The sequence below is a fragment of the Anser anser genome, assembly GCF_964211835.1.
Source record: "Anser anser genome assembly, chromosome: 6".
Classification (NCBI taxonomy): domain Eukaryota; kingdom Metazoa; phylum Chordata; class Aves; order Anseriformes; family Anatidae; genus Anser; species Anser anser.
Window position 1 is genome coordinate 25,481,608 of NC_139726.1, and position 27,869 is coordinate 25,509,476.

At 34.5% G+C, this 27,869-nt stretch overlaps 1 protein-coding gene across 8 annotated transcripts in view; it reads right to left on the bottom strand.

Annotated features, from left to right (window-relative positions):
- The window catches only part of CERKL (CERK like autophagy regulator), a 57,338-nt gene that overhangs the window by 2,340 nt on the left and 27,129 nt on the right, over window positions 1-27,869 (bottom strand). For 7 of the 8 annotated variants that reach the window (XM_083842848.1, XM_083842842.1, XM_083842843.1 and 4 more), the window contains 10 exons: window positions 27,484-27,726; window positions 21,456-21,587; window positions 15,689-15,752; window positions 11,662-11,804; window positions 6,526-6,600; window positions 4,765-4,942; window positions 4,473-4,541; window positions 4,085-4,113; window positions 3,892-4,000; window positions 632-728 (listed from right to left, as the gene is read on the bottom strand). In XM_083842848.1, coding sequence (XP_083698974.1) covers window positions 632-728; window positions 3,892-4,000; window positions 4,085-4,113; window positions 4,473-4,541; window positions 4,765-4,942; window positions 6,526-6,600; window positions 11,662-11,804; window positions 15,689-15,752; window positions 21,456-21,587; window positions 27,484-27,682 — 1,095 coding nt within the window. In that variant the 5' untranslated portion in view covers window positions 27,683-27,726. Of the gene's footprint in view, window positions 1-631; window positions 729-3,400; window positions 3,528-3,891; window positions 4,001-4,084; window positions 4,114-4,472; window positions 4,542-4,764; window positions 4,943-6,525; window positions 6,601-11,661; window positions 11,805-15,688; window positions 15,753-21,455; window positions 21,588-27,483; window positions 27,727-27,869 lie in introns of all 8 variants that reach the window. The other variant, XR_014586387.1, reaches the window with a different exon arrangement.

Consider the following 27,869-nt stretch of genomic DNA (forward strand, 5'->3'; position numbering starts at 1 on the left):
GATAGCTATCTAATCCAAACCTACCTGTAAAAGTGAGTTCGCATAATCCTGAAACATTTGAGTGACTACAGGATGTTCAGACTATACACAGGGTATTTAGGACAACAGTAAGGCACTGTATTTCAATGCTTCATTTTTTCTTCCAAAATAGGATGACCATAATTTTGAAGTACAGTTCTACAAACATTCATAACTACATGGAACACATCTCTGCTAAGATTCATGTTCATAACTTGATGCTGCCAACATAACATTCAGTGATCTGCAGAAATTAAGGACTTCACCTATTTCTTACAGAGTTGCATGAAGCCCTCCCAGTCTGTGTTCTTGATGTCTGTACTACACAAGATTTAAACACAGCATGCATTTCCTCTATTGTTCTGGAATTGCTTTACACCCATAAAACAACGGGTACAGCAAAAATACAATTTAAACCACAACAGATGGGCTGAAATAGGCTAATCGGTATTAGTCTAGTGATTTAAGAAAAAAAAATCAGATAAAAAGGGGGCTAATGTATTCTGACAGGAAGCTAAGTCTCCTTATGAGGATGCTAACATTAACTCTTACAGCATGTCTATCTTCACGATTAACTGTTCTTTTATAATCACCAAAAAGAAATCAACAGTACCTGATTTTTTACACTGGCATATCTTTTCAGGTGTTTTATAAACTCAGTTCGAGAAGTATTTTGTACAACAATAAGAGCCATGCTTCCATTGTTCAACCTGAAAAGCAGACAGACTTAGTTCCCAGAAATAAATTCATTATCAGACGTTTAATAGGCTCTTCAAAAGCCTAGGAGCAAGAGCAAATTAATAGAATAGTCATAATTAAAAAATAAATACTTTTTCGCCAAAACAGAACAAAAAACATACCGCTATAGATCAATTAAAATGTTGTAACTGAGGTTATATAGCATCTCTATATTTATAACATACACTGTACTAATAAAATTCTGTTTCCTTATCAATATATACAATTTATTGGACATAATGCATATTATTTTAAAAAACAAACACTGCTTTTCTACTTAACAGTAGAATTCTTAAAAATCACAGACTTATCTTTACATTTTTCACTCCAATGAAGAATAATGATCACCATGAATGTTGTGAGGCAGAGATATGCCAAGTAGCTGTTCCCTTTGACACGTGCAAGCACATTCCTGTTATATGACCCAGTGCAGATGGACTCACTCACCTCCTCCGTTAGCACTCAGGCTGCCCTAACAAAGATCCTGTTCTCCGACTAGAATCTCTTAGAAATTGTCTGTAAAGTTCTATTTACATGTTTCACATTGAACAGAATTAAAAAACTGAAAGGAATTTTGTGGAAAAGGGTCGTTGTACACTAGAGGTTAATCAAGAAGAGACCATAACTACAGCCTTCTCTTACTCAATGGTACAAGGTATCCAACTGCATTGATATTTAGCATCTTTGAGAATCTGGGTCAGACAATGAGCTAGTATTATTTCACAGACTCCATAATGCAACTGTACCTTGTCACAGGCTAACAACCTGAATCTCAACACAACCATTCCTAAGTCTCATTGAAGTTATGGAAACAAACCAACTTTTAACAAGCCTATCCGATGAACATGCCAATCACTGCTGAGATTGTACTTCATATAGCAATTATGTATTTCATATCTTCTGAATATATATATTTATTTATTCAGCAGGTACGCTTGGTAAAAAGGCTAAGAATGTTTCAAAAAAATTATTTCAGCCTACTACTTCATGTCTCCCCACTCATAGGCCCCTGACTCATTGACAACTACAACTGGAATGTTTTCAGACTGCAACACAGCTCCACCTAGAAAGATAATTTTTATATAACCATTCAGCAAGCCACTCTGCATAGCACTAGTTTACTGATTTAGAAAACAGCAATGGTGGAATTGAAAAAGTCGTCTCTTATCATATTTGTTACCGGAAGAGACATAGCAGGTTACTGGGCAATGCATTCTACTTTTTGGCCTTGTGTTTCCTGAGATGACTAAAAATTCTCATTAATTCTTTTGAAAGTCCAAACTGCAATGAAGCATAACACACTGTGAGACACAAACATCCTACATGGCTCATATAGTTCAGACAGTTCTTTACATTTCTGTAAATTTAGGGTAGGATAAGTAGAGTTCCATGCAGTAGTCAAAGCATTCATACTGCTTCAAATGTCTTCACATGGCAAAAAGCTCTCAGGGAAAAAATAAGACAGAGTGAAGAAATATAGCTGAATTTAGCTGATGCTGCCTGAGCTTAGCTGCTTTAGCTGATAACGGGTCTTGCACCTCCAATAATTTGTGCAACATTTGTTTCCTGTGCTGGAAAGCTTTACAGTCAAGATATTATTCTCTATGAGGAATAATTTACGTGTCTGAAGCACCAACTCTTCCTACCCTACCAGCTGACTGCACTCCTAAGATTATTTTTAAGAGTGTAAAAAAGGATTTCCTTATATATAAAAACAGGGGGATCCACTGAACAACTATAGGAGAAACAGACTCATTCAAAGCTGCAATAATTGCATGGAGTTGCCATAAAATTCCTCATCACTGAGAAGGAGGTGCCAGAACAGATGGAAAGAGAAAGCAAAGCTTAAAAAGACTATTCATTTCAAGACTGTTCAAACCTATTCAGGAAAAGGATTTTCACCAAGAGGGTGGTCGGGCACTGGAACAGGGCAGGGAAGTGGTCACGGCACTGAGTCTGATGGAGTTCAAGAAGCATTTGGACAACACTCTCAGACACATGGTCTGATTTTTGGGTGGTCCTTTGGGGACCCAGGAGTTGGACTTCATGATTTTTACGGGTCCCTTCCAACTCGGATATTCTATGATTCTATGAATTCTTGTAAGAATTTTTCTACTGACTGTAACAGAGTAAATGCTGAACAAAGTTCCTTAGAGGGGAAAATAATACACCACTATCTTGAGGCATATGCACCTCTGCAGGACTCCTGTAGCACAGAAAACTTCCAAAGAAGAGCTCCATCAAAACCACTTGTTTCTACATTGTTTTCAATAGATCAAATCCTACCAGATCATTAAGTAATTTCAAAGAGAAATACCTGATCAGTTCTAACGCATGTATATTTTCACTTAAGATAATCAAATGAAACAAACCACACATTCCATAATCTTTTATGAGTGGTTTTACATATAAAGTTTCTGAATATATAAGAAAATTTTCTGAATTCTTATGTGAGGGAGTGTGTTGTATTTCATGTACATGTATTTTCATGTTCATGAAGTTCGTACTTGCTATTCTGCTTATCATCCGCTGAAAACATCAGCTGCAAAGATTTATCACCTGATAGCTGTTTGATCACCACAAAGCATGCTCTCAACAATAAGCTGAGGCAAAATGAATCAATGTCAACAACCAGATTACATACTCATTTGTTTTCCAAAACCCTACATGTAAAGCTGCATTTCCCAAATTTGGCAAAATTAAGGCAGAATACATGTGTGAATTTCAGTTCTTCTTGACAGCAGAAAGACTCATACTTCGTTTTTTCCTGGCTGTAAAGCAAAAGATGAATGGCACCTTTATATTGGAAAAAGTAAAATAAAATCCAAGAATGAAGTTTCTACATATAGCCAGAACCTATGACAGATGACTACTGCTTAAGTCGGACTTGCCAACTAATTTAATCACAGCAATTATCCACTCATTATTCTAGTTAGACTACTTGACCTTATTTGCCTGATCCAAAAACTGATTACAATTTCTGGGATTATCGAGTCTGCCGCAGTCCATGCTCCCTCCCCCATTCCAGAGGGTCTAGACTACCTAAACACACACTTGTATTCTCAGAAAAGCCAAGGTCTTAAGGTAAGATGTCAGAATTTATAGACATGACTAATTCTCTAAACCTCTACTGACCTCGTATTAGGTGCCAAGCCTCTTGGTGCCATTGAACACAGACAAGGGATTGCCATAATGCTCACATTCAGGAAGTGACCCTGAATTTTGTGCCATTGATCCTTGCTACCTAAATATAACAGAGCAATTCTATATTAACTCAGTTTAACCAGTCACAGTTCATTTTTACATAATAATAAAAGATAAGGCTCACCTTTTTTTTTGTTTTTCCCTTTCTTCTTTCTGAAAGGGTGAAAACATGTAGGTAAAATAATTTCAAGTAAATTCAGAACATATATATAAACAATATTAGTTTAGAAAAAAAAACAAGATCTCAATGGAGGAAAGTATTAATGGAACTGAATAACAGAGGAATATTTAGAGAAAGACTGCTTTGCATTAAGTCCTCTGTAGTCTCATAAACAGGGACCATTTTACAAAATATGAAATTATACAGTTGTCAAAATGAATATTTTTTTGTTTTAAGATACTGTTTTACCCAATGTACAAATTTGAACAAAGAAAAGGATTTGTACTTTTTTTTAATCTTCAAAGATGCACATTTTTGTACATTTTGTATTGTTTGACTCAGTTTTGCTTACCTGTCATTTTCATGAGAGTCTTCCTGTGGAATTTGTAGAGGTAGAAATGATAATTCACATTCCTCTGGCCTGGGAAAATAGTGACATTTATTGTTGCGTAATCCAATATTCTGACTGCTAGACAAACTTTTATTCAGTTAAAATGTTTAAGATGTTGAATATAATGAATTTAGCATCTCTAACAGATAATAAGATAGCTAAACTACTGTTGTCTATATTTTACCACATTAATTACTGGATTTTCCTCAAGAAAAATAGGAATATTAGAAAAATATAACAACTTATGGTATACTTGAGATCTGCCAGTGTTTTGATAAAAGCAAAATCCTTCCGCTGATTGGAGGGCATCCAACGGTGCTTTTCAGCCAAAGCTAGAGTCCTTGCACCAAAACCAAACATAGCCGAGAACCCAAAACGCAAAAGCTTGCTTGGAGTACTGAAAGTACAGACATCTACTGGTTGAATATGACCTAAGATTTCAAAGACAAAGATCAGAAATTACAAATAACATCTGTATTTTAACTGAATACAACTTACCATTTCCTATCCAGCTAACTTAACTGAGAGAAAGAACTCTAGACTCTTATCTTCTTAGGAAGTCAAGTTTTACTAATGAAAACTGAAATCAATTTAGATACAATCAAAACTGTAGAAGTACTCAATTCAGAGAACAATGTTCAGATGTTTCAAAATGTTAAAATTGTTATTGCAAAAATCCAGCCAATCCATCAGGCTGCACATGGTCTGGCATTCAATTACTCTACAGCTTTTCAGAAATCAGTATCAGAGAAAATGTAATGTTGCTACATAAACACATTTGAAACTTATATTTAAGAGATACTGAAACTCCTCTAGTACAATGTTTAATCATTATAAATATTTGGTGAAAAGGCTGCAAATGTTGGACGGGGCTTTGAGCACCCTGGTGTAGTGTAAGGTGTCCCTGCCCATGACAGGGGAGTTGGAATTAGATGATTTTTAAGATCCTTTCCAACCCAAACCATTCTATGATTCCATGAATTGTTTTTAAAGTTAGAGAATTTAGATACCTAATCCCATTCAAGACAGGGTACATAGTTTTTTTCTGCAATAGAACCTGTGGTTTCCAGTAGATTGAGTGTCTGATTTAAAAAGACAGGTTCAGATTTTGCATGTAAATTTATGTATTGCTATCTAAACAACATAGCAAAGAGTTCCACTGCTGACTGCAAAGGTATGAAAAACAAACATTCAGGCTGAAACTTCCTTCCCCATTGTTCTCTGTTTTTTTATTAAAACAACAACAACAAAAAAGTGCCCTAAAGAAAAAACGCTTTAGGAAGAATATTATCATCGCTCAACTAAGCATTTCATACTTTCTAAGTCCTGAAAACAAGGTTTCCACTGGCAACTTAGTTTTTCCTTTTAGCATAATTGCATTTTCACATTCAAAAACCTATTTGTTGTGCAGACTGAATGGCAAGTAATACAGCTTTTCTACTTAATAAAGCTTTCTTATGGAAACTGTTCGTTTTTAAAAGAAATGCACACAGAGCTAAATGATAATTTTTTAGAAATATGACAATACTTCCCTGAAAAGTCCAATCCTAATCACTTTGTCAAGCAGAAAGTATTGCATAGCTTCCTATTGTCAGCGGCAGGTACATTAAATTAAAGTAAGCAGATGAATATGCAACCAATCATTGCATAACATACAGAGTAACAGTTCACACAATCAAGTCTGGAAAAGGTTACTTTTTGCATTACAAGAACATTACCAATAGGACACAAATGCCAAAATCAGACATTATTCCATGGCAGATCTTTGTTAACAGAAGATGAGGTCCAGAACCATTGTTACTGAGCTATATGCAAAAAACTTTCCACATAGGTATACAGGTACTTTCTAATACCCTGTAAATCAGGATAAAGTCATTTGGGTTTAAAACTCTTACAATCTAGTTTACAGCGCTATAGTATAACACCACGTGCTTATTAAACACATGGTTAAGGCAAACTTCTAAATGCTGCTTTCTTATTTAAAAGCTGATAAAATGTATGTAAAAGTACTTACCCATTACAATGTGCAGCGTTGCAGTCACTGCATGTTTAATACCATAGAGAGTGTGGGCCAAAATATTAGTAGTACCTGTAAAAGTAAACACAAACTATTGTAAAAATAAGAAAGATATATTGAGGATGACAAGAAATATATATTATAATTGCATTAAAAAAAAAAAGTCCCTCCTCCCAATTGTTTAGTCTTGGTAACAGCGAAAATGATAAATAGTACAAATTAAAAGCATAAAAATTTCCAGAGGTCTACAAAATCCTCTCTGCAAATTCTTTGATAAGTGCCATAAAAAAACAAAGGAGGGGAGGGAAAGAGTTTAGTAAATATTGCTTTTTTAGATTTTAACCAATCCCCCTTTAAAAATGTCTTGTTTTATACCAAAGTGCAATACTGAGGAAGTATAATAGAAGGCAGATTATCTAACAGGATACATTTGCGAAATGTTTTTCCAAGTTGGGAAAAGAATAGAATGCCCTGCCAGTATAAAACAGCAAGTTTCCCAGAATAAATAAATAAATAAAATCTGCAAGATCTAGTCAAAGATAGCTAGCCGCTTTTCCCCTTGCAGACTACCTCTTAGGTTCTTAGAAGCACCCGTGAATATGGTTGATTATAGCGTGTCAATTTTACATATGAGAACAACACTAATGATTGAAAAACAGCTTTAACTTGGCCAAGTAGCAGGGCCACAGGATCCACTTTTGCACAAACAGAACACCAGGGCCTGCCGCCAAGCAGACAGGATAGAGCACTGAGTAAGGCATGAATAATTTGATAACACATTAATTAAAACTACAAAAATTACAAATGAACAATTTAGAACCTAACATTCCATAAAGGAATGAGTTTACTTACTCAGATTTTCAAATCATTTTCTTGTTGCTTGAATAATTTAATATGTTACAGCAGCAGTAGACAATTCTGGATGATAAATTTGCCTTAAGTTTTATGGATGCATTTAAACTTTGTCAAAAGTAGGGGGGAGGAGGAGAGAAAATCAAGGAAGGGAAGAGACCATTACATTTCAAACAAGAGGCACTCAAATAAGCACTTTAAAAGTATCCTGTACCAGACTGAAAATCTATGCCAGTCTCAAAACTCTGCAATCTTTGATGTCCCATTAGTGGTAGAAAACAACAGTAAATATGGAAACATTGATGTGCACAGTTACATAGCTGTAAAGGCATCTTGTTTTTCTTATGCAGCACTACATGCTTTGATTTCTTTTCCAGTGATTTGTAAAATAACTATGAATTTTATCTCAGTATCTCACAGGGTACCTGTTACCTCCCTCAGGTCACTAGAGTCTCTGAAAGCAATTCAGAGCCTCATGGAAAGCCTTCACAACCTCAGAGAGAGAAGCTCTGAGTGAGGGCCTCCAGGCTCCTGTTATGTAAAGGAAATAAGCAAGGTACATCTCTCAGGATAACAGACATAAAACATTCTTTGAAATTTACATCTTCAGTGGTACACGGAAGAAATCAGATTACATGCAGTTTGATTCTTTGAACAATTCAAACAGAAATGCAATTTAATTCACATATTTCTCAGAATTTTACAGTGACTATACCATTAAGTTTACTTCCGCTTTTCCTAATTAAAAAAAAAAAAAAGGAATTTAAATAAGAAGATTTGGCTTACGAAGTACTTTGAGAGATGGATAAACTCCAAAAGCTAAATGCAAATTTTTGCTTTTTTAGTCCAAAAGAAAGTTTCTTTAGATACACTAACAGGAAGTGCAGTTTATTATGTATTTCTATGTCACTGAAGATCAAGACAGTAAAAGAGTACAGGGTGGAATAAAATTCTGAAGATCACACTTGGTATCTCTTAAACCTGGAATTCCTCATTTAAGGAAAAGTAATTCATCAATACAGATGGCAGCAAGATAACAAATGGTCAGGGCTGAAATCAATACCAATCTTCATGCTGACTTTAATGAGAGCTAAATCACATCCCTACTAAACAGGATAGCACAAGTAATTGCACCCTTCTCTTAAATCTGTGGAGCTCATTAACATTTGCAGAAGAACAAAACGCTGTCCTGTCCCGACTCCCAAGAAATAAGTTCTGCCTGTGTTCAGAAATGTAAGTACTGCATCCAGATGAGCCCTTCAAGTTTCAGATCCAGGACCAGCACAGTAATATTGCAGTAGCAAGCACCACCACTTTCTTCAGAAAAAACTCTTAATAGATGCCTAACAGCATCTTGACCTCAATGATGACTGAATCATCCATCTCATTATCTGTGTCCTGTACAAACAGGATGCCACAAAGAAAGCTTATAAACAACAAGGCCATAACAATAAAAGTCATCATTTAAAAAAAAAAAAAAAAAAAAAGCTAGAATACAAGCTTTCAATCTTTGCTGACTTAAATGGTGATTCAATAATCATGACTTTAATGCCATCATTCATCTTTCCAAGTCAACAAACTTCTTCCAACCTTTCCTGCCCTAGGTAAGCTTGGAATATTATTTACCAATAACAAGATGGTTCCCCTGACCACTGTTGTATTACACGACAGAGACTAATAACCTTCTTTGATGCTCATGTATGGGCTTTGCACTCCTCACAAATTAGTGAGGGTCACATTTTTAGATCTCGACCCAACTACTCAATTTACTGTAAACCAGCAGAAAGAGGTTTCAGCCGTACAACTCCAGCATCTCAGTCACCAGCTTTTTTTTTTTTTTTTTTTACACAGAAACAAGATTTTATTATTCCAAAACCATAATTCTGCTCAAAATACTCACCCAGTTTCCTGACATTACAAACAACTTCCTACAACACTCTTCCTACGAAACGCACAAAAGCGTCACAGTAAGGACAAAGTGTCTGCAGGTCATGTAAAGCATGACTGATGAAGGTAGCAAACAAAAATTGTAGGGAAAAAAATTGTCCTTGGAAGTGCAAGCACTTCTGCAGTACAATTAACTTAATTAACCAGACAACATGAATATTCATAAGGCTGTTAATGTCTCCCCCATCCAAACAGATAAATGTGATGTAATGACTTCCTAGTCAAGCATAGCTAAAATTCTGATGAAAACTGCACCAACATTTTGGTTCTTTGCCTGAAATATCGCAGAAATTAACAGTCCCTCAGTAATATTTTATTTTCCGAATTAATTGGAAATCATGAATTTATTTAAATGAACCATTTAGGACTAAAAGGCTCGCAGTCATCAGATACAGATTGTCTCTTGTTCTATAACAACTGGATTGCTTTTTTAATGCCCTTCCAGTTCCCCCTCCCCTGCCTCTGATTCCCCCTCCATACAGTTCCTTAGCAGTAGTTCCCATAGCAACAAACACTCTTGCTATGGCCAGCAGTACCTCTGCAGGCTTCCCCACATCTCATCCATTTGATTTTGACCAGAATAAGGCAGCTCGGTCCGCTACCTCAGTGGAGGATTTTAGTAAAAATGCGCTCTCCCTTCAGACCTTTCTGTCCAGGAGGTGAGAGTTTCAAAAGTAGTTCCTCCCCATCAAGTGGTCTGAAACTTCAAAATGCTGCTCTAACTACTAATAAGAGTGGCCCAAACCAGATTTTAATCCATTCAAGGCATGCAATCCCATAACATGGTTTCTATTCTTAGTCAGCTAGAAAATCTTCATGATTTGGTTCAATAGATTTATGGGGATGGAAAGATTAACTGACCATTAAGGTACATCTTCTTCATGTACACAAGTATCACACTTACCTATTTCCTAACTACTTTTTGAAATGTCAACAAGTATTGAAATAAAGTAAGTTTCAGAACATTTTTAGGAAACTTCTCATACTATCATTATATAAATTGGTCTCAGACTCTTTCAAGGAAGTCTATTGCCATAGAAGTCAACACGTTATTCTTTTACGTCTACATATCCCTTTTGATTATGGCACTCATCTGTTGACAAACTGAAGAAAATAAGCACTAACGATGATGCACAGTGACCTGAGCACAGACAGAGAGCATGGAGTGAAGAGCTGGAGAGATTCCCATCTCACCACCATCAAGACCTTCACAGCACCTGAATTAACAAGTGATGGTCAAATTGCTGATATAAAATTTATTTGCTTCATTTTTGAGATCATTGCATCTTTTCCCAAGACATTTTCAAGTTTGCTTTTTGTGTTTTTTTTTAAACTTGAAAAAAAGCTTGTAAAATCTTGCATTTTTAGAAGCCACCATTTTAGAAGCTAGTTTTAATGCTGCTTTCAGAAGTGCAAAGTAAGGCACTTAAAACATGCTTGCTCTATCTGGAAGTGACTTGCTCCCTTTTTAGTAAAAAGATGAAAAGAACAATTTGCTGTTCACCTGGCTGCAGGGCTTTTTTCCTTACTAGTTATAAACATCTGAGAAATTGCAACAACAGTCACATCAACAGCCACACCACAGGGTACTTTCCACGCAAAAATACTGCTCCTCTTTCAAATGGAAGATACCAGTGCAGTATCAGCCTTGCCTGTACTAATTCTAGCTGGTCCAAGTAATACTGAAAAGGGAAAATCGGAAATGTTGGAGGAGAAGGAAAAAAAAAAAAACACACAAGATTTAAGTACAAGTAAAGAAAGGAGCAAGAGTATTTTTCAAAAGAAAAGCATAAATTTTATGAATTTTCAGATCTATAGAAATAAAGAAGAGATACGCAGTTTTGAGTGCACAGTATTTTTTTAATACCATCTGAAAAATGTATTCATAGCACACCGTTTAAAAATAGACTGTAAGCATGAATCCAAATGAGAATCTGCCAAGAAAACTAGAGTGAGAAGCAAAATCACCATGGCTTATATTAAAGACATTCTAGAAAATAAAGTTTACATTTGGTATCATTTCTGTTGGCAAATAAGGGCAAAATGTGATCTTTGCATGGATCAACTGAAGATGATTTTAGTTTTATTCTCCCAGAGCTACTTCCTTTAGGCAAAGAGCTCATCTGTGCCATTACTATAAATTATCATAATGATTTAAAATCTAGTCATTTGTAATCAATCTAAATCACTAATTTAGGTCATTTATTCAATAGTTCCCTTAAGTAACTGAAGCTTTAGCACCAAGAACTGCCTTCAGTAGCCAGAACTATAAAACACGCCAGAGGGACTTAAAACAGATGACTGACAAAATGTAACAGTACTGTTTAGCCTCACCTGCTGGTATTACTCCAAGAGGGACTGATGCTCTGACAGGCGCTGGTATATAGTCTGTACCTTTTCCAGCATCTATCTGGGCTTTAAGTAGCAGACCATGAGCAACTTCACTGACAGATCCATCTCCACCGACACAAACTACCCTATTACAAAACAAAAATGCAAAAGCCGTTTCATAACTGAGCAAACAAGGACAGCACAGCTACCACACCCCGTCTACATAACAGCACTGCAAGTAGCTAAAAACCATTCTTTCTTAAGGACTTGTTGGGGCTCTACTGCCAGATCAGCGAATATTAACTAGTAAGATATAAGAATCCTTATTTCTGCTTCCTTCTATCCAAGTAGTAACAACTGTGTTTAACAACTTATAAATTACAACTTCACCTTATCACAAGTTACGTGAGCGCACCGGAGCCACAGAACCGAACAGGCACAGGAATTAAGCACGTGCTCAAGTGCTTCAGTGGAGAAGTTCTTCGAACCTTTCAGTACTGACCCACACAAGCATTCTCCTGCTTTTTAATTACCATTATAATAACAACTCACCAAATATTACTATAAAACTAAAAATACTTGAAAACAGTTAATCCCAGATACTATGCAGGCAGTTGAGGGATTCAGGAAGGTATAAAACCCTAGTACCAGCAATCCTTTGCATGAAGGTACTTAATCACTGCTTCTGGAGCATGTAATTAAACTCCCACCTGCTGTGGCTATAGAGAGGAATGCATTTGTCTGTAAAAGCTCAGTTACAGCAAGTGTCTTTTTTGTTGTTGTTGTTATTTTTAGTTTTATTTAAGTAACTTAGAATTTGATTCTCCCAATCTGTATAACTGAAAGTTAGAGGTTATTAACATACACATTTTAAAGATAAAAATGGTAATAGTATACTCCAAACCTTTAAAATATAGGTAAGTCAGGTTTACTTTAAGAGGCACTTACTTAAAGTAACCATTTCTTTCATACATCTATATGAATGCAGTTGTGAAACTGTCCGATAATTCAACCACAGAAAAACAGTAAGCTTAAAAAAAAAAAAGTGTTTCTAAACGTTTAAATTCAACTATCACAGGTTCTGTCTATTTTTTAATTACTAAATTCTTGGGAATATTGCCACTTCCTTCTAGCTAAACACTGCTGAAAGAAAGAAAGAAAGAAAGAAAGAAAGAAAGAAAGAAAGAAAGAAAGATTGGATCCCATTCTCTTCCTGCTTATAATCAGGAATCATCATCTGTGTGTTTTTTTTTTTTTTTACCTCATTTTTGGTTTAGTTCTTGTTTTATACCTAGGCTTAAATATCCCTGCCACAGCAACAAAAACATGATAAACTGTACACCTAGAGGGACTTAAATGTGGATGCTGTATATTAATACTTTTTAAAACATATATATATTCTTCTAATTTTGGGGGGCTGTATTTTTTGTTGTTATACACAGATGAATGATCCACAAAATAACAACAACAAAAATATGCAAACTTTGTTTTTTATTAATTTAACATGAATCATCAAGAGTTGCCTTTTTGGCCAGAAATAAGAGATACCATCAGGCACCAGGGATTCCAGACCTAATCAGCAAGAACCTGCTATGCATAAGGAGTAGAAAGCCTTGAGCAAACAGATTTAACTAAGACCATGAAGAAGCCTTCTTAGAGGAAAAAACATCTGTCTAGCCATCAGACACAAGTTTCTTAATCAACTGTTCCCTAAAGTCTGTCTAACCCAAGCTACTTTAAACAAAATCCATAATAGTGTAGGCCCCTAATTAGGGAAGAAATACCTGTATATACCTTGCATATTTCTGTAACTGTACAAACAAGAGAATGCAGCTCAGAGGCATCACAAATGCACTCTATTTCTCACCACAGCTTGGCCCCAAGGCAGGGAAAAAGCACATTGCCAACGTGGGTAATTTCTTACGTCAGTAAGAAAAAAGAAAAGGGGGAAGAGCAAAAGAGTTGAAGTATACAAGATGCAGCATGACACGTCTATGATCTTGCAAAACATAGTGGGAGCTGGAGAAATCAGAGAAAATAAATGAAATAGAAGCCAGACAAAAACAGATTTGACAAAGAATTAAAACACAACAGTATTGCTTACAGAAAGCACCAAGATACAAATACAAAGAACTTGCAACACCCTACTGGCAAGTTGAAAGCTTCTAATTTATTTCATATACTGTTTAACATGCAGGAAATATAACTCTTTTGGAAAGACAACATTAACATAACTCTTCTGGAAAGAAATTCAAGATCAGAAGTTGTATTTTACTGTACTTTTTACCTACTGTAATGAATAAAAACCTGTTCTGTCTTGGAGGTAGGGAAGCACTGTTCTCCTGTTTACATTGTAAACAGGGAACTGAGGGACAGATACAGTAGCTGACTTGAACAAAACTGGACAGGAAGCCAGGGCACAACTGAAAAGAACTGGAATCTGCCAAGTCACAAACAACAGTGCACAGTATACAAGTAAAACTTCTCAAGACTCACTGGAAATAGTGAAGTGACACCATGTCAGGTGGCTACTAGAATTGCTAAAAGGGTGTTTTTTCATCTGTAGTATGATTTCATGGCTATGGAGTTAATTTTCAATTCAAAACAGATCCCATACATTTTCTGGTTTAATTTTCAATAAACTAGAATTATAATTAAAATTTTATTTGGGAAACACCAAAGCGTTTTCTTGAATAACCCATCAAGATATCTCCAGCTACATCAGTTGAAAAAATTACCCTTGCAATTCATTTTCCCTACAACCTCGCATCAAAAAAGCATCCCAAGTTAGATATTGAATAGGATGCTCTTATTGTGCTTTACTGAATGAGTACATGGGTGGAAGCCAGGCTTTTGGGGAAGTTATAAAACTTTTTTCAAACACTTCAGAAATTTCATTTTTACTCATAACCTCTGTTAATAAAATCTACTTAATTTCCACACAAGAGGAAGAAAAAAAAAAAAAAAACACCTACAAGCCAAAAGCAAACACTTGAACAACCAACTTAGAAAGGATGGGGATCTTTTCACCTCAGACATCCAGTCACCGTGGTATTTTCTTCCAGCTTCTTCTGTTCCTACTTCCCTTTGTATCTGGCTACTAGAGAGATGCCTCACACAAGTACTCCAGTAACTGCACCCAATGATCACAGACAAAACAATAAAATATGGTTCAGAGCAGAAGGGGTTTGTGCAAGAGAATACCTGATAGGCTTTTCCTTTTTGCCTTCGTATCTGCTTCCCAGGACAAACTGGTTCCCCAACCATCACCCCAAAAGGCAGTTATTAGATTGAAATAAATTATCCTCAAAATTTGAAATACCTAAAATACATCTTCTGATAAATTTTCTCACGTATCTCTGTGAGTTTCTAGAACTACTAAAAATTGAATCAGCCTATAAAACACTTAAGCCTTGTTGTGTAGCTCACTGCATATTCTGATAACAGCTCTGAGAAATGCTGTTAGACTTCCACAGCACACAAACCTATTCCAATTTATTCCAATTCCAACTGAATATGCTCCTGTAAATGTAAAAATAACTAAGATTGCAGTATTAATCTACACAACTGCAAGGTTTTTAAAAATGATTGAATAAAAATTTTCATTCTTGACTTCAAATAAGCTTGAATGATTTAATTTTAGAATTTTTAATGGGAACAAAAAAAAAAAACAAACAAAAAACCATTCAGGTAACTTTTATATAAAATGTTCTCCTTAAGAGGCATTTGAATGGATAGAGTGAAATAAAAAGCACTTGCTTCATTCTTGCAAATACAGAATGAAGTCTTCATGAAATGTATTTAAGAAAGCTTTATGGTTATTTACCATTATTTATCAGTCTAATATACATATTTTTTTCAGTAAGTAATAAAAAAATAAAGCACCTAATTAGAATTGATTTTCTCCGACTGAATATATATTTGAAATGGAGTAACTCATGAAATACCTACTGGCATAGCTTTGGATAGAATACAAATAAAAACTACTGTTATGAGGCTTACTAACATTCATTGCCTCTAACCAACTTACCCATCAAATGCCTGGAGTTCACATTCTTTCAGTACCGAGAGAGCATGTCCTTCATATTCAGTTACTGTGGAAAACAACATTATTTATTATCAGAAGATTAGATAAAATATTTTTTTTCCTTCTAGCATAAGGAACATACAGTAATTTGGTGCAGAATATATTTTCTGATCATTAAATGCATTATAATTATGAAAGGTAAGTTGTACAGTCAGACTAGCTGAAAGACAAGACATTGAAACTCAGATGGTATCAGACACAGGCCTATTTAGTACATTTAAATCCAGAAAATTAGAGAAGATGTTTGTTGCATCAAAATGGAAGTTTTAGCACTGACACAGTTGGTAAACTTCAGGAAAATGTAAGCATACCCTCAGTTAAGACTGAATTATTTCAGTATCAATCACATTTAATTGCCTTTGTGTTAGGATATGCAAATTGCCAAGTCAAAAATATGAGTTAAACACAGAAGTATGAAATCAAGCCAAATACCAGTGACAACAGAATATAACACACAGAGGAAGGTGGCACAAGTATACACCAGAGTTCATAGCCTCTGGAGGAAATGAATCTGTCACTCTACATTGATGTCTCTGTGTTTGCTGATACCCTACATAGTACCGTAAATGCCAGCGAAGACAGGATAAACTGGCATACTACAGATGGCACAAAGCATCATAACTACATTTAGCATTTTCTAGGCCAGCTTTGCCAGAAGAGACAGCCCAGCTGCATCCACCCATCAAAGATTTTTGCTGACTGACATGACACTTGCAGATGGATTTTTTGTGTAAGAATGTGCATCATTATATGCAAAATTACATTAATCTTTCATGCTTGTCTGTCCCTGGTGCTAGCATAGTTCGAGGCTTTTCTCCAGTGTTTCTAAATACTGTTAAAATTATTAGTCGTGGTGTTTAAAACAATCATTCTGTATCTGTACCTGTTATAACACAGTATTTCTGCAGACTACCCAAATGCTGCTTACAAAAATAGAAAACGCTTCTCTCTCTCTCCAAACACACATATATAATAGTATCTAACTCATTCTTTAAAAAAGAAAAATCAAAATGAAAGTGATAGAATCTCTACATTATGCACTAAAAATTGTCTATCAGCACCTAACTTCAAATTTTGCAAAGTTCTAGCACTTGGTGTTTTAGAAACTCTTAATGAGAAATTAGAATTATTTTGATATCAAAGTTAGATAATTATCATTTTGCTACATAAATGCTTATTACTAAAATAACTTTCAGGCATTACTTACTGAATTGCTTTCATGCAGGACCTATTCAGGAAGATCAGAGCACAGTATTTAAGCTACCAATGTACTCAGTGTTGTTTTTAAAGATGGTAACACTACTTCTAGCAGTATGTGCAGCTTGTGAAAAAAATTATCAATAAAATTGTGTGCAAAAATGATGCAGAAAGATTCAAATACCTTACCGTTACTTCAATGAAGAAATAAAATCTTCCTGTGAAAACATGCAGCTAGTTACCAAGTTAAATGCCTGCTTTTTGAATGAAGGTAATGACATTTAGAAAGTTCTGAGTACAACCTAATTAAAATGGTATGGTAAATAAGATTTTATATTGTAACGGAAAACATGCTCGGTAGTTTCCTAATGTAACAATATAAGTTACATCTATTATTACAATATTAATTCGCTCAAAGAACAAGGACATGAAAATAAAGAGGGCACACGTCTACAGAGAAATCAGTAAAGGAAGTAAAAAAGAGTCACAGATTGATGGGAACTCCATCCTCTTTGCTTCTAATAGCTGAAATTTGGAAATTACACAGGCGAACTACTGCTAGGCATAAGTCTTGGGATGATTCCAAGAAATTTAAAATTTGATGAGCAAATGGCAGAGGAACACAGTATCCATTCTGAAGCACTGTGACAAAACAATAATGAAAAAAATAAAATTTCCAATAAAAAACTTGATGACAACTTACAGAAAATCTATCAAGTATAAAAAAATATATAAATAAATAAATAAAAATCAACACAGGCGTAAAATGACCATGTCTAAAAGTTCTCTGCAGGCTAGACAACCTACAGATGGACATGTAAAAGTCATTCTGATACCTGGAAAAAAGATAGATGTTTGAAAATTTTGCTCCTGTTGTAAATCAGGAGGAAAACCAAATTTTGCTAAGAGGAACAAAGAGCATCTTTCACAGTTTAAGAAGGATTCAGGTAACATAATTGGCGTAGATACTATTTTTTTTTCAACGATTTCTAACACAGATTTTAATTGAAAATGTTTTCCTTTTTTAAAGATATTTTGCTCCCAAGCTCTAAATTACAGTAGGGAAAAGAAGGGAATTGAGTGATTTTGAGTTGAACAGAATCATATAATCCAAAACACTGTAACACCACATCTCATGTAGCAAAACTAGAAACTAAGGCTTCAGTCCCCACATAAAGAAAAAGTGATATATAATTGGTTCAATGCTTCAAAATGTGGGACACTTCCACATGACATGCCTAAATGCTGGCACTCATGTCACAGACTAGTGCCAATAGGATTAAAACTGCTTATAAGAACAACAGATTAACTGGTGTTAACATTGGAGGAAAAAATAATATTAATGTTATTTAGCGTATTGCAAGTTTAAACTAATGTTCTTTGCCCAGTTCTCAATCATTCTCTTTTTCTTTGTGATTCTGCCTTAAAAATGATGGGGGTGGAGGGGAGAAGGCTATTGTTTTTGACAAAACATCCAGCTTGTAATTGTGCATAAATGGAAGCAGAAGACTCAAAACTAAAAAGAGAAGACAAACTAGGAGTCTGTCGAGGTTACCTTTATTTTTTTTTCTTAAGTTTGTGTAGGATTTTGCAAGATTATCATGTTTCTAAAATAATAAAGCCAATCAGCAGTATTTGCCAATACTTGTAGGTGTCCCAGATTTGGGGGAAGCTTTTGGACTTTCAGAAGAGTCACCGTTCTTCTAAATGTCATATCCCAACAGCAGCACTCATAATTGCTAAACTCTTAAAAGACTGTATAAAAGACTGTATAAAAATACATTACCCTTTAAGACCTGTGGTCATTTTCAGTAAAATCAATGCATTTTTAGTGTGCAAAGTAATATGGAAAAAAAAATCTAAAATAGTTTATTCCAACAGAATTGACAGTGAAAATTAAGTCATGACAAGGCTGATCATGTAAGAACCAAAAACACTAAAGAGTAACACCAAGAGCCAGCTACCAAAATATGAGATGGGATGAGCACAGTTCTGTCTTTCATCACTTCATTGTCCAAGTTTGATATTTTTTGTTGTTGCAGTTGTTGTTTTTAATTAAATTTAAAGTCTTGCATTGTATATGCACTCAAAATCACTTCAGAGATTCGAATTTGCTATAAGATTTTTGTGTATGAATTTTAAGCTTTAAAGAAGTATATGTGTAAAGACTAGAAGTAAACTATCTTCAATGTAAAAACTGTAGAGAAGCCTTCAATTTGTAGTACACAATACGCCTTTGTACACTGCTATGGAAGTAACTGGTCGTGTTTCAGAAAAGCAGTAATAATGAGATGCACACTTCAACATCACAAATAAAAGCCGTAACAATTATTGGAGGAAAAAATCTGTTACATTTACTTGAAATGAAGCACTTAAGAGTTTTTTAGATGTCACCAGTGAACAAGACTTTCATGCAGTCCCCGTTTTTTATTTTTATTATTATTTTTTTAATGCATAGCTCTTAATTATTTAGTTCTCTACTAGCATTTTAAACTCTAATGTAGTTTTCTCATTTTGCCTGTAGGAGGAGTGTTAGGCAGCTAATAAGCACTTCAGTATTTGGATGTTAGCAAAATAACTTTATTTTTAAAGGTAAGCAATTAAACATTTATCTAGCTAAAAACAGAAGTTTCTTTTCAGAATTTAAAAGAAAAATAATTGAAAATAAACTTTAAATTGCTTTTGTTCAAATAGGAAAAATGCTTTTAAAATCACTGAGAGTGATAATCATAGCTTATACTAAATTCTATGAATTAATCTTTAAAACTGTTGGTACATATTTGATATATTATGCTTTAGGATTTCAGATGACATTACATAGCTAAAAACGTAATCTTACACACGTTAATGATAACTCTGCCTTTAGCTGAATTTTACAATCAAGGTTATGTTCACAGTAAAAATAAATGAAACACTAACCAGTAGTAAGGAATTTTTAAAGGGTAATTTTATTTAAATAATTGCTTAAAACAGCTAAGTAATAATTTAAAACATGACATAGTTAGTAATCTCTTATTAAAATCTGCATGACAAAAAAAAATAAAATATTTTAAAATTGTGACCAAACAACATTATGCTCAATTTCTAAGAAGACAGCATTCATTATTAATAATTTGTTTATGCTACTTTGTCTTGCAGGTGAAAAATACATCTGTGAGAATTAAAACTCACATAAAGCTTTTAATATTCCTTTGTTAGTTAAGAGAATTTAAGAAGAAATCACTACATAGTTCTAACAGATTGAATTCTTTTTCACACTTTTTGTGTCTTTAGTCTTCATTTGATTTTACTTTAAATTGTGGGCTAAATAATTTTAAAATATATAGAAACAGGTAATAAAATTAGCAAGACAAATCTCATACAAACATGTATTGCATTATTATATTCTTATACCTAAATCAGATTTTCTCAGAGCACTTTCTGGCATGTAGCCTGAACTAGTCATGATTTCACAAGAAGTTTAGGCAATAACTACAAGACAAACCCCATCTCTTTAATCTGGAACCAATTGTTTTGTAAACCAATTACAACAGACACGGGAAAAATACTTTTTGATATTAAAATGTCTTGCAAGAGAGTTTACACTTCACATGGATATGAAATGTGTAACCAAAGAACAGCAGTGTATTAAAGGGAATTATAATGCTATGAATATAAAATTATTTGGAGCAGGAAATACTAATACCATTTCTCTGTAAACTTGGATATTTGGGGGGACGACATTTCATGCAACTTAAGTAACTTTCAGTCATTTCACAGAAGGGGGCAGAAATAATGAGATCATTACTATTTTACTGCACTAAGAAAATCTGTTGTTTGCCTACTCAGTTTCTTACAGAAAGCCAATGAAATAAAACAGCTAAAGGGCAAATTCAGTGAAAGCCAGAAGGGCATAAAGCAGAATTCTGGCAGAATTTTGAGCTTTAAATCCAAACCTGATATCAAGAACCTATTAGTGAGCAGAAGGTAGCATCACTACAACATTGAACTTGTACCTTCATGTTCTCCAGACAGCGATTCATGCCCGCCTGCCTGGTGAGAACTACCCTTGCCATCCAATTAATCACTTAGGCTTTCAGGTTATCCCTGAAACTGAGTCAGAACCTACAAATAGCATGTTCTTCCAATCAGCCCCAATCTCATGACCAATAAATTTTCTAGGAAGAGAGGTAATATTTTAAGACGTGTCTGTCAGAATGCAGGAAAAAATCTCAGCAAACATATACAAGACTGTGAGACAATAAATGCTTGTTTCCTTTTATTCAATGTTTGGTTTAAAAGTATGAGATACATTATTGGTATTGATGGCTATAGGGGAGAAAACTATTCAATGAAGAACAGAATTACTAAAACATTTTTTGATGAAAAAATACATTGCATTTTATAACTACATTAAATAAATTATAAATATAAATTCATTACTTGCAGACAAAGTCAATAAAGATTCAAATTGTCTTTCATGCTTAAGTATTTGTTTCACACAAGATTAAACTATGCTTTTGAAGCAACTTACCTGTGACGTCAGTTTTGATGTCAGCAAGCTTAAAAAGTGGTGCAACTTTTTCATAATAAACATGAGTGGCTTCTCGTTTGTGGCTGCTTGGATTAACAAATACTTTTAAGGATTTTGGTCTATTTTGAAAGCCTAAAAAGAAAACACAAAACATTTAATATTGCACGCAACCCAGCTATTCCTACAGCTTAACTGCATTTTTAATATTAGAACCAATATACTTTAACAGGATATGTAAATTAGAGTTTAAAAATGTATCCATTTCTTCTTGGATATGTGCTATGTATCTTTAAATTACAGAACTGCTTACTTTTGTGTGTACAGTTAGGAACAGTAAAAATGAATCACACATTAACCAAAATACCGTAGAACCAGGAAAAAAAAAAGTATATGTCATAACCTAGTTAAAGCCTGAAACAGGAGCATGTTGAATGTTGAGAAACTAAAAGATAAGTGGCAAAAAATATCAAAACATGTTCTTTTTGGAATTTAAAGTGAAACATTGCCAGCAGGCATAATGACAATAACACCCAACAGAACTGACAGCACAATTCAGTACTTTTGTTTTCTGGGATTACAAATCAACATTCAGAAATCTAGGAATTATTGTTCATTTTATTTTTTTAAAAGCTACGTTTAGGTATTCAAAGTAACTTGAACTCTGAACAAGCAACACTGAGAAATACTGTTATGCAAACAGCTCTGAGTCCTGCACATTGAGCCAATGAAATTTCTTCTGCGGAAGTATTTTTTGAATTCACTGTATCCTTTTTTTTTTTTTTTTGGGGGGGGGGGGGGGTATTAGTAAACATTTTTTCAAGTTCCTATTTCTAGAATTCCTATAGTTGCTGTTATTGAGTGAGGATGATTTATTACAAAAAGCAAGTGGTGGTGCAAAATACTACCTGAGTTTTGCTAGTTACTTAAAATATATGATTTGAACAATTTTATATTCAATTAATTAATTTATAAATTCTCAATTTACTTTTAGTTTTAAGGTTAGATTACCACTTGTTTAGCCAAATGAAAGCTAGGTCTGATAAAGTACACCACATTCAACGTTCAGGAAGAAAATTAGCAATAGGCCTCAACTCCAAAAGGAACCAAGAGTGAAAAATTTTTCCTGCCCCATATAGAGTCTTACTTCAAATTTTACAGCCACGCGAACCTTAAAAGTGTTGGCTGGGACTTCCTGAAGTTGTTTCCCCACTTCCTGTACCTCAACAACTGAACAGGAGCAAATCTTCTGAGAAATTATAACTAAACATTGTTTTAGCATCAAAGGAAAAGTACTCCTTAAGATCAAAATATGATTATAAAAGTCCCATAGATTATTCTTTCACTCATTTAAACATATCAAAGAATCTGCAAATGAAAATTAGCACTTTATCCAACTTGTGCTAGTAAATCTTAGAAGATTTCTTAAAGATACTGAAAGAAAATTTAATGCGACAGTGTACTCCCAATGCACTGTTAATGCCTGATGAATCCTGAATGTCTTCAGTAGGAGGCCTTAGTACCTACACAAAGAAGTACATCCTCAGGAAACATGCCACATTGTGCACATGAAATAAAACAGCACTTAAGTAGAGATAGGTTCCCCATTTATGCCAAACTACATAATACGTTAAACACTTTCAACACTAAGAATTTGTTGCTAACCATCACTGATTTTCAATTTGAAGTCACTGGCTGCTTTGTTTCTCTGAGACATACAAAATCCATGATAAAGAAAAAGATAAAGCAGTAGCTTCCCAATCTTATTAGTTACAGAATTTCCCTCCCTCTCATATTTAAGTGATATTAGCATAAGACACACAGACTGTTTAGGAGTAAGGCAACAACACTTTTCCCCTATAAATGGTATGCTGATGAGTTCTCTCTGATGCACCACCATTGCTAACTTGAAAAAACCCTATGAGGAAAACGTTTAATCTTTAAATGCCTGCTGGTAAGTTTTTACAAAAATCATTTTGAGAATATGAAGCAGTATCTTGTATTGCCAAAAGAGCAAAGAAGCATTATACAAAAGTGACCAATACGATCATGAAAGGACACAAGCAAAGGTGCATTCCAAAGGCTCTTGATGGAAGACCAAATCTGTGCTCATTTCTTTTTCATTTCACCAGCGGCATTTGAGTAGATAGATGGTACACTACTCATGTGGTTTCATGCCAAATGATTGCCAACAGACATGAATGGATAATTCTGACAAAAATTATTAATTATCGTTCAGAGTGCAATGATCGTGTAACAAACAACTGAGTTTAATGAAAGAAAATCCAATCATAATCAAAGACAAGATTTTCACACAATATAGTGTGAAACACATATAGTGAAAGTTCTTAAGTATTTTTAAATAATAATAATCTTTTAACTTTCTTTAAACAACACTGTGAATGAATTGATCTTATTTACTAGAGTCTGCAACTGATTTCAGTCTGTCAGCCTTTTGGTGCTGTCCTAACTGGTATTCTGTTATTGTTTTCTGTAGCTGCTCCATTTGAAATGAACCTGCAGCCTAAAGCAGGAAGGCCAACTGTTCCTCTAGTACTAACAAATGTGCTAATATGCACTAGTTTAAACTTGATCTATCAAGTGAATCAGTGAACCATGAAGGGTGGTGGGTCAATCAGGGTGTTCTGAAAACAAAGGCTCGGAGGGCAGCAGAGACGCTATGCTCAGACATACATCTGTGCTGCTTTCAATTCTTAGTTTTATGAAAATGGGTTTATGTTACAAAAGTTAAGAGCTTGGAATCACGTTGTTATTACATGCATTTATAAATACTTTATACAGCAGTAACAATATTATACATGAGGAAAACTAATAATATGAAACATTTGTTAATGTAACTATGGAGACACCACTGTTAATATTAACTTAGCAAAGTTAATGTTTAACATTAATGGTTTAATTAAAACTTCATGCATGAAGTTTCAGACATTCGTATCAAATCCCAATACGAGAGAGATACTACAGAATGGTACATAAAAATAAAATGCACTTTATGCATTTTTAGCTACTTCATCATTTAATCTTAACAGAAGTGTCTTCTGTTAACTTACAGAGCTTTTAAGTGAAACTCTTTCAAATTAACTCTGTTAACAAGAATAAGACTCATCACAGCTAAAAGAAATTCAAAAAAAAAAAAAAAGAAAATAGGTAAGCATTGCTAATTGTCCTTTTTCTCCCATTTCCAGGACTGTCTTAACCCTTTAAGTAGCCCTGGGCATTTGCATGCAGAGAGGATTCCAAATTAAGCAGTGAATTCCACTTACACAGTATGTCTACAGCACATGCCCATAAGCCCTGCACAGAAACATGCAATGTATAAATGGAAATCACTGTGAGTCAGGTGCACAATAGGTCTGACATACAACACCAGACTAGGAACAACTGTCTAAGCTGCCATTTGGGGCTTTCCAGGAGCCAATCCAGAATCTGGGCTCCAAAGGTGCATGCCTAAAGGTAGCAGCAGTCATTTTACATCAGTTTAACAAATACACAATGTACAGATCAAAGTTTTCTTGAACATCGTATCATTGAGCAAGCTCTTAATATCTTGCAGGCATGCATCTGGACAACAGCACTTTTATGTAGAAAATAAGAATTTTTTAGAAGTGGGAAGACAGTAGCACGCTTTTTACCCTGTTACACACACACAGAAATGATCAATGCTTAAAAATCTAAAAAAAAAAAAAGTAAAATAGAAATTGTATTTATTTTCAGTTGTCAGAGATGCGCCTTTTAGAAATATTTAGCCATTCTGACAAATGAAAATACATATTTACTGACAGCTGTACCTAAGCATACAGACACTCTACTTCGGTAGATCACCTGCTTTTAATTTGCTCCATCCTAGAAGCAATAAAAATCCTTCAAGTAAATAGTTCACCAGTTAATGAAAACTTACTTTCTCACAAGATACATTAGGAAAAAGAAATACAGTTCAATTTTGACTATTTTAGAAGGATGGACTTTTAATTTTGTGTTGCAGTCCGTAAGGATATATCCTCAAATATAAGGATATAGCAGGATTATATCTCTGCTTATAGATAAGCAGAGATATATCAATGCAATGCACCTTTTGAGATTTTAATTACTGAAGAAAGAGCAGAACTTGATCTGTTGTATGCCACCGGGACCTTCCTGCCAATGTTTGTCACAATTTAAATTAGAAGAAATTTTTTTTCCTGAATTATATTGTTAGCATATCAACACTGTTTGAATTAATGATAATGTCTCTCTGCCACACTCAGTGTGGAAATGTTGCTGTCAATTTGCTGATTTTCTGGAAAAGGCAGAAAGGCAGTTTGAATACCTACTCAGTCTTCAAAAATCTAACAGTGTGAAAAACTACTTTTACTATAATTGCAAAACTCGGAACAATATACACTTTAGTAAACAGTATTGTGGGATTTGTGTTTGGATATTTTTCCCAACACACTCTGAGTCCTGATTATTCCTGAAGGAAAGGAGATAAATGTACTGAGTAGACATCAAGAAAAAGCTGCACGAGGTTTGACTTCTGGAGAAAGATGAAAGCTGAAGGAAGAACCAGAAAGAGCAACATTGCACAGAATGCTTTTTTCAGGTTCAGGTGGCTTGCAATTACAAAGCTATAAAACAGAGACTGCACCTCGAAGTGAAGGCAACCTGAGCAAGAGATACTGCCTCTTTTTTTCTGTGAACATATGGTATCACTGCTCCTGATGGATGGAGGGTAATCTGGGAACAAAACAGACATTTGCTCCGTATGCAAATGTCCTTGCCTTTATGGGTAGCTAGAGATCTGCAAGAATCTTGGCACTTCTGCAGATTTAGATATTTACTGATAAAGCTTTTCAAGAGGGGCAAGGGGAGGCAGTCTTTAATACACAATTTTGTTTGGAAAATCCAAAGCATATTGTAAGCAGTGTAAGTATGCGCAATTAATGAACATTATTTCACTTTCTCTATTTCTGCTTAACTTTAATAGAAGAACACTATAAATCACTATTGGAAGTGCTGTTACAAACAGTACAGATGTGTAAAATTTGAATTCTGCAATCAGGCTCAGTATTAACAATTCAGCTGAAGTTTTAATAATCTATTATAAGATGGATTGTTTTTCTTCTGTAATGAAGAAACTCATTTGCTATAGTCAGTAAACAGACACAATTTTGAGATAAATCAGAGAGTTTGGTTTGCGTTTTGTTGTTGTTGTTTTGTTTTAAATCACAAGTGTACTATATTCCATGTCTTCCCAAAATTCATAGTATTAAATTACTGTGAAAGGCTTTGGCTTGTTTTTGTTTTGGGTTCCTGTTTCCCCCACACACACACACCCTGAACAGTAAATATTAACTTCTTAAATTTGATGCAACTTCCATGAAAAATACAACTTTCATTGGTTAACAAAGCATCCTGAAATTATTATAGCATACAGAAAAATATTTTTTTAAAAAAAGAACTGCCTCTCATCACTAACTAGCGTCAATAGACTAGCATCAAATTATACAATAAGAGTCCTGCAGAACCTTAAGAGCCCTTTCACTTGTGATTTTATGCAGAGGAAGCCTCTCCCATTAGCCTCTAAGAATCTGTGGATCTCAAGCAGGAGCTACTAAACAGGTTCTGGGCAGTCTCTGAAGAGTCTCCGGTGCTGCAACAACTCCAGTACCATTACATGTGCAGCAATTCCAAGTGAAAGTACCAATATTGTCTTTTGTTTCTTTAAGAAACAGATTTCTCAGAAGACTCTTCAGTCAGAATGCAATCAGCTATTTATTTTCAGTGTTTGAACGCTTCCAAAATATAGCATCAGCTTATTTTTTTTTAAACATGCTTTAGTCATCGTCACTTTGTTAAGTTTTATACTTCACCATGTAAAACTTTGGTAGTGAACAGCATTTTCCAATGACATTATTCATTTATTTGTGTCTTAATTTCTACAGGCAAAATATTTTTTCTAAGCATCATTCAACCCTATGCATCACCAATAGAAATAAGTCTGAAATAATATCAACCCCGATTAAGTGCTTACCATTCAAAATTTCCTTTAGATGTCTAAACCATGAATTACAGTGATCTTCACTTAAGTTGTTTAAATGGACAGCACAGTCTGTTAGTTTATTTTCTTCTTTATGCAAGCATTTAAAAATAGTGATACCCAATAAAGTACCACCTCTTTTCTGTCCCACAAAACGACGACGTTTTAGTTTGACTGAAAATACATCCTTCATCTCAATAATCTCCTCTTCACCCTGTAGAACCGTACTGGAATCACCTGTAGGGAGGGAAAAAAAAAGTTACCAACTAGAAGTAATATTTAAATCAAAATAAACAAACAAAAAACAACAATACTGTTATGTCCTCATCTCTAGTTTTACTTGTTGCATCTGCTTATGCCTATATTGAAACTTATTGCAT